Source organism: Mus pahari, chromosome 2, assembly GCF_900095145.1.
Source record: "Mus pahari chromosome 2, PAHARI_EIJ_v1.1, whole genome shotgun sequence".
In the NCBI taxonomy this organism is placed as follows: domain Eukaryota; kingdom Metazoa; phylum Chordata; class Mammalia; order Rodentia; family Muridae; genus Mus; species Mus pahari.
In genome coordinates this window covers 151,826,712-151,834,140 of record NC_034591.1, presented here as the reverse complement: position 1 = coordinate 151,834,140, position 7,429 = coordinate 151,826,712, and the positions used below count along the sequence as shown (strand labels likewise).

At 45.1% G+C, this 7,429-nt stretch overlaps 1 protein-coding gene across 1 annotated transcript; it reads left to right on the top strand.

Annotated features, from left to right (window-relative positions):
* Positions 1 to 803: 803 nt before the first annotated feature.
* Positions 804 to 4,181, top strand: Mgp (matrix Gla protein). The gene is made up of 4 exons (XM_021191666.2): positions 804 to 925; positions 2,302 to 2,334; positions 3,357 to 3,432; positions 3,847 to 4,181. The coding sequence occupies exons 1-4, from the start codon at positions 865 to 867 to the stop codon at positions 3,986 to 3,988; spliced, it is 312 nt and encodes a 103-aa protein (XP_021047325.1). The 5' UTR covers positions 804 to 864; the 3' UTR covers positions 3,989 to 4,181.
* Positions 4,182 to 7,429: the final 3,248 nt, after the last annotated feature.

The window sequence follows — 7,429 nt, the reverse complement described above, 5'->3', positions numbered from 1 at the left end:
AGGTGCCCTGTTGGTCTGTAGCTAGCACACAACACCTAAATCCAGTACCATGTGCCTTATAAGCCGCTCATGACATTAGCTCAGTAGTGAGGCAGTGCTTTGAGAAGATGAGGATGAGCATCTTCGTCCCTGCCTTACTTGCTCAGGCAGTGGCATCAGCCTGAGAGAACATTAGGGCGCAAGACCAGACTAATATCACAAAATTAAACAATCAAGTTATTGTGCAGCTTGTGAGCAAAACGGGGGTACCACATCTCTACCCCACCGAACCCTTGAAAACTGCACAACGTGCCTATGGCCAGGTAAATACTCAATTGGTCTCGAGTTCAAAATTCTGCCCTACTGTGAAGATGCCCAGGATTTCACAGCGTAAAGAGTGGGGGCCTTTCACCCCCAGCACCTCTCCCTCATCCATCCGGGTAGCAAGGAGAACACTACAGCTCTGTCTGTGGCTCAAGCCCCAACGGCCAGTGGTCAGAGCCAGCGAGTAGATCAGAGGAGGAATTTGAAAGATAAACCTGTGTTCGTGGTTACTGCCCTCTCCGTGGACATGTGCCCGGGGTCTAGCTCGCAAACATAGGGTGGCCACAACTTCTGCATCCTGCTATAGCACAGCCAGGACTGGGAGTAGAAGGAAGCTGCCCACGCTGTGTAGATACTATCTGGAAGGAATGAGTACTTGGGCCAAGTCCCAAGGCAAGTTTAGTGCCAAGCCATCCCACCTTTTCCAGCCCCCTCCCGCCGGTTCCTCCCCCTTTCAGCTGCTCAAGCTCCTATAAAAACAGCCCAGCCTTCCCCAGCAGCATGTAGGAGCCTCTCCCCTCTGCTGCTGCGCCAGACATAGAGGCAGACTCACGAGACACCATGAAGAGCCTGCTCCCTCTGGCCGTCCTGGCTGCGCTGGCCGTGGCAGCCCTGTGCTACGGTGAGAAACCTCTCGCCCTGCTGTCTGTGGGGTTTTCTCTTCCTACCTCGGACTTCCCTTCACGCTCACTGTCTCTCTCCCCTTCTTCTTCATCTTTCCCGTTCTCTATTACAAGCCAGAGTTCCGCGAAGTAAGTTTCCCTGTTTCCATGATCATTGGTCATTCCAGCGCATGTTTTATATTCTATATATCCCAATGCATGTGAGCTATTTTAACAGGGGAGCCCTTTCAGGGATAAATCTACACACCTGGAAACCAGGCTATTTCCGGGATGCTTCAATTTCCCGCCCCTATAAACCTTGCCTTTAAGAACGCTTATTCAGACTTGAATACTGATGGATTAAGGGTATTTAGTGAATCGTTTACTTTAAGAAAGTAAGTTCTCACAGCAAGTGTTAGAGAGAGAGAGCCTTTTAGGGACAGAAGAAAATACCATGCCTTTAGAGTGTTTATTCAGCCAATTTATTTTTAAAAGAAACTTTACAGCTGAATTTCTAGAAAAGCTTCAATTTCACAATTGTTTACAAAGGATATTTTTTTTTCTGCTACCTACATGTTGTTAAGTCATACGTGATTTGTTCACAGGTTTGAAGCCAAACTGTTTACATTAGTATGCTTAGATTGTTTTGATTATATTTAGTTGTTTTTAAAAAATCTAAATTGTATGAACAGCTCTAATGTTATGCCTCTCAATTTTTGAATTATTCATAAACTTTCTGCATATGCTTTTTGCTCTCCTTGTCTCCCTTTCCCACTTCTCGGGCAGGCAGACACTTATAAACACAGCCTCTTACTCCCGCTTTGCCCACTGTGCTCAGGAGAGACATAGAAAGCAGAAAGATTTGCTTGGACGTCCTCTCTGCCCTGGCTTTGTGCCCAGCTTTGAGCAAGGAGAGGGAGCCAGTGGTTTCTGAGGCTGCCAATTTAACACCCATTCTTAAGAGCCGTTCCGAACCCTCTTAGAAACTGTCTGGGTCACGCAGCTCAATAACTACCCTGGAGCTCCTCGCCTGGAGAAGCCTGGCTGCTGCGCATCTACCTTTAACTCCCTTGAGTCTCGTCTCAAACTGGCCCCTGGATACATCGGAAGAGAGGGCGTTCTGGAAACTGCATGGTACACGGAACACTTTATGTCTGAACAGTTCAGCGACCTCAGGAAGTCTTAGCCCAAACTGGCAGCTACCTCCAATATCAGCAGATGGGCAAGGACAGAGACACTCAAAGCAAAGATGGAAATAAAGAAATAATTCCTATATGACCAGAATTTTCTGACAACAACCTTGCTAAATGCACCCCTCCCATCTTTTTGCCTCTGCATTTAGACAGTGACAGTGTGTAACAAATAAGCCTAAAATGAGTCTTTCTTTTAATTCCAGAATCTCACGAAAGCATGGAGTCCTATGAAATCAGTAAGTAGATGCCTGGCTACCTTATTTCAGTCGCTTGCATTAAAGAACACTACCCCATTTAAAACAAAAAAGCTAAAGTGCTGGTCAGGTCTGTGATAGAGAGGGAAGGGAGGAGTGGGCCTCTTCGGGAGAACTGAACTTTAAAGCCCCGTGACTAAAACTGTCCAAGCAAACAATGTTCCACACTTTAAGTGGTGTAATATGACATTAAACTGCATCCAGAACACTTGGAAATGTTAAGCTGACATCACATCAGCCACATGAATGGAAAATGAGGAGTAATGTCAACCGAGAAGGCACAGAGAGGGAGACCACAGGCGTCGGCTTCAGGTTGTGTGCCTGAGTGACAGACTTGGAAAGTCTGGCTACACTTGATGGAGACTGGCAGTCTCGTTTTTGGTTTGGTTGGTTAATTGGAAGGGTTTTGCTGTTTTGGTTTGGTTTTCGACTCAGGGTCTCCTGTAACTTAGTTGGCCCCCAACTCAGTGCACAACTGAGGATAATTTTAAACTCCTCACCCTCCCACTCCCACCTCCCAAGCAGTGAGCTGACAGATGTGCACCCCCACGTCCCCCACATTCCCCAAATCCCCCACATCTCCCACATCCCTTACATGCCTTACAGGGCCTCCAACTTGAGTTTAATTTGTTCCTCATTTTCATATAGTTTAACTTGTTCCTATGCTGGTGGTGTAAGGGGTGAGATCATTTCTCTTAGTTACATTTAAAAACACCTTGAGTGGGTATTACCAAAAGCAGCAAAGGATTACACAAAGACAAAGCAGATGAGACTGTTGTGGCCTGTGTCATAAGTCCCCAAGACACATAAGCGGTTATTCATTTCCTTTGATCATGCAGTTTATAAAATCTGCTTTATACTCTTTTTATATTTTTGCCTAGTTCCAGTTATGTAAAACATAGGCGATTAATGAGATTTCAGATGTTTTTGGCCCTCAGACTACTTACAAAATACTTCCATCAGCTGTTCCCATGAAAGAGCATTTGTTTATCTTTCTGTTTTAGGTCCCTTCATCAACAGGAGAAATGCCAACACCTTCATGTCCCCTCAGCAGAGATGGCGAGCTAAGGCCCAAGAGAGGTACGTACTGGAACTTGACAGGAGTAGCCATTCTTTCCAGGGTTGTAACCTGGATCGGAACAGAGTGAGGAAGATGGTTCATCACTATTTCTGTCTCGAACTCAGAGAATTTGGAAAGCAACACAGAAAAAAAACCCAGAACGCTTAGAAACTATTTTGCTTTGGGCTTAAGAGACAGGGAGGAAGGAAAAGGAGACCAGAAGAAAGCTTCTACTTTTAGTCATAAAAATAATGCCCAAATCAAAACCTGCTCGCCCCTGCCCCGTGCCTGCTCGCCCCTGCCGCGTGCCTGCTCTTCAGACGCCTCTCACACTGGGGAAAAGGGCTCTCCAGTCCCCCTTTTTCCTCTTTCCTTTTTCTGACTGTACCATTGTCTTTATACCGTTCAATTGTGTCTCATTCTTCACTCTCCAGAGTCCGGGAACGCAACAAGCCTGCCCATGAGATCAACCGAGAGGCCTGCGATGACTACAAGTTGTGTGAGCGCTACGCCATGGTCTACGGATACAACGCTGCCTATAACCGCTACTTCAGGCAGCGCCGAGGAGCCAAATAAGGGCAGGAAGAAACAGTCGTTTGGTTGTGGAGTCTCGTTTTATATCTCCTACAGTAGCATTACTGAAGTATACAGATATGTTTGCGTTGCTTGTTCCTTACATGACCTCCTGTCTGGCTGGCCCACTCCTTCCTTCCGCAGGTTGAAAGTAATGAAAGAACAGTATTAAAAAATGTGTTTATATATAATAAAATTCCGGTTTGATACTTTCACTTTGTGAAGTCTTTTTTTTTTGGAGGGGGGGATTCTAAGATATTTTGAATCATAACCAGTCTAACTAACAGAAAGAGATTGTGTTGATCTTGTGTGTCTTGTTGTGTGGAGCTGCAACCACATAGAAAAGAGAGTTTGCTTCATTTATTTCCCATCTCTTGTGCACTGAAAAGAAAAAAAAAATCATCATGGTATCAAGGCCATATAGAAAAAGAAAAATGGGGCTGGAGAGATGGCTCAGTGCTTAAGAGCACTGACTGCTCTTCCAGAGGTCCTGAGTTCAATTCCCAGCAACCACATGGTGGCTCACAACCATCTGTAATGGGGTCTGATGCCTTGTTCTGACATGCAGGTATACATGCAGATAGATTAAATAAATAAATCTTAAAAAAAAAAACAAAAAGAAAAATGAAATGAAAAGACAATAATGCAAGACATATAACAAGATGGAAGACCAGTCCAGCTTTGCCCATAATCACATATGGGGATAGTCTATGCGCAATCCAGTTTTGAGCATCTCCGTAAGTTGGTATGGTGTGTGATTTTTCCTTAGTTGACACAACACACGCACAATACATGCACTTACACAGAAACACATACACGTGCAGGTCTAACTTCCCAAGGGGGGAGAATACATGTTATTGAAGGTGTTCACCTGAAGTGAGTCACCTTGCTCCAGTCCAAACCTTTTCCCAAAGCAAATCCTATCCCAAAGCTGCTCCATACAGGAGGTATAAGGTATCCATACTAGCACTTCCTGGTTTTATGATTGTCTCTTCTTCAACTCAACAAAATTAGCTAAAGTAATAATTTTAATGATTCAAAATTCTCTCCTGAATTCTTTTGATCCCTAACCATGGCACCTTGCTTAGACTACTTCGGTTTATTGGTTCATCTGCCAGGACTCGGCCTTCTGTAACAGATACCATCATCTATCCGATTACCGCTAGATAAACTTCCTCCGTGCTCCCTCACCAGTAATCAATTCCCAGGCATCCGTGTCACTTTGGAGCTGGGGGTCTAGCCTGTGACTCCCACAAACTAAGTACCCCTAAGTAGAATGTGATACAGCCTTGAACCAGCAAACATTTGTTGTAGTGTTTCCGATGAGAACATGGGAACCAGCAACTAAGGTGTGAAAGTAAAAGATGCTGGGTTTATTCCCATTTCAGAGCTTCAACTCTGATTCTAATCCATGGATCTGGAGAGCCTGGTTCACATACAGTGGAAACCCTCACTACAGAACACAGAAAGAGTTCCACATAACTCCAAAAGCACTTGGGAACCTTGGTTCCTTCATACTGGGAGGCTGGGTGGCAAAGGAAGCCAGCGTCTTCCTCATTCGGTAACCAACGCTGTCCGTCAGGAAAAGGCGGGGCTTCCGTAGAAGCTGGAACCGCACCCTGATGCCCCCTGTAATGCATCTCTTGCTACTTCTCAGATGAGCGGTGATAGTAGGCAGATGATGCAAACCCAGAGACAATGAAGGGAGCTACGTTCACCACACTCAAGAATGGGGTTCTATGACCCCAGGTAGGTTAGACACCGGTCACCAGATGTGCTGAGAGTTAGGGAAGCCGAGAGCAGGGAATCCGTCAGAGGGAGACAGCACACATCAGTGGTGGCCTTGCAACCAGCTACCGCCACATGGCTTTCTGGGAGGTGCAAACTACCGCCACCAAGAGCTGACCCTGAAGGAAACAGTATACAGATGGAAACGAGGCTTCTGTTGCATGAAAACTGGAAAATAATGTTTTCATCAAACCAGCACAGCATCCGGAAGTAACTAGAGCCTCTCTGTGATCATCTCTTCCTGGGAAAGAGACCAACCAGAAAGTCCTGGAGGAGCTGCTCCTGAAACACCCTACATGGAGCTAGCGTGCGAAGAGACTGCAATGTCTCGGTTCTCAACCTGTGGGTCGCGACCCCTTTGAGGTCAAATGTCTCTTACACACGAGTCGCCTAAGACAATCGGAAAACTCAAGATGTTTGCGTTATGATTCATAACAGTGGCAAACATATGCTTGGAGGTCACCACAGCGTGCGGAGCTGTATTAGAGGGTCGCGGCTCTGGGAAGGTTGAGAGGCACTGCCCTAAGAGAATGGAGTCCTGCTGGCACCACGACGTCAGTGTCACGACGTCTATTGCAGTTATGACTGTCAACTATAGGCTAATACGTCTTAGCATCTTAAGCAACATTTGTGGAATTTTATTACTAAGATAGTATAATGACTTACCCATGTAGGAAGGAAGGCAAGGGCACAACCCTGCGGAAAAAATAAGATAAACAAACAAACAAAGGATGAAGCGCGGGAATGTGGTGAAGTGGCTGAGATAGCTGAGACACATGGCAAAGAGATGGGTTAAAGACTGTGGAAACCCCGCGCGTGTCTCACGTACAATTACGTTAAAAATACATTACAGAATGATTTGGAAATGATTTTGTCAAAGTAAACGTATCCTACATCCAGTTATATAACTCCTTTGTATATCGCTTTTGTCAGTTGTATTTCAATAAAGATGGAAATGTCAGTTAAAAAAGGAAACTGTTGCTCCCTGCCTACCTTGTACACAGGAGGGAATCTGTGTGCTATGAGATGTATCCGTTAGCTCCTTTACAGAAATGAACTGGCTGACCCAAGGGGGTTTTTCCATCTCTCCTTTTTCTGAATTCAGGCATTGAAAGGGAAGCAGGGAAGCAGGAAACATGAAAGCCGGCAGCCCGAGTCATCTGGGGTTGTTAAAGCATGAGGTTAAGCTTTGAAAAATACTGTTCAAGAAATGTACTCCTCGGTCACTTAGTTAAAACAGGACACTTTTTATGGTGTTTGCCTAGAAACTCTCTGATCCCTCTACTCTGGGTACAGCCACACACGAGGCTTGTCTCCCCGCTCCTCTCAGCTAAGGATAATGCTCACTCCTTCTGGCAACAAATAAAAAAATAATAACCAATCTGCACACACATGGACGTTTCCAAACAGCCTGAACAAGAGTTCCAACTCCTTAGGAGGAATCTTGGAAAGATGCAAAAAGGGTAATGGCTCTTGTACTTTAAAATTATTCAGAGAAAATTCTATTTGCTATGATTTACCCCTAGCAGTAAGTTGGACCCCAAACACTACAGTGTACCAAAAAGAAGAAGAAGAAGAAGAAGAAGAAGAAGAAGAAGAAGAAGAAGAAGAAGAAGAAGAAGAAGAAGAAGAAGAAGAAGAAGAGGAGGAGGAGGA

What these genes read in the sequence shown, in the direction of transcription:
- Mgp (XM_021191666.2), top strand. Translation starts at nt 865, where the DNA reads ATGAAGAGCCTGCTCCCTCTGGCCGTCCTGGCTGCGCTGGCCGTGGCA. An exon ending in CGTGGCAGCCCTGTGCTACG is followed by an intron (nt 926 to 2,301) that starts GTGAGAAACCTC and finishes TTTTAATTCCAG; the next exon opens with AATCTCACGAAAGCATGGAG. An exon ending in CATGGAGTCCTATGAAATCA is followed by an intron (nt 2,335 to 3,356) that starts GTAAGTAGATGC and finishes TTTCTGTTTTAG; the next exon opens with GTCCCTTCATCAACAGGAGA.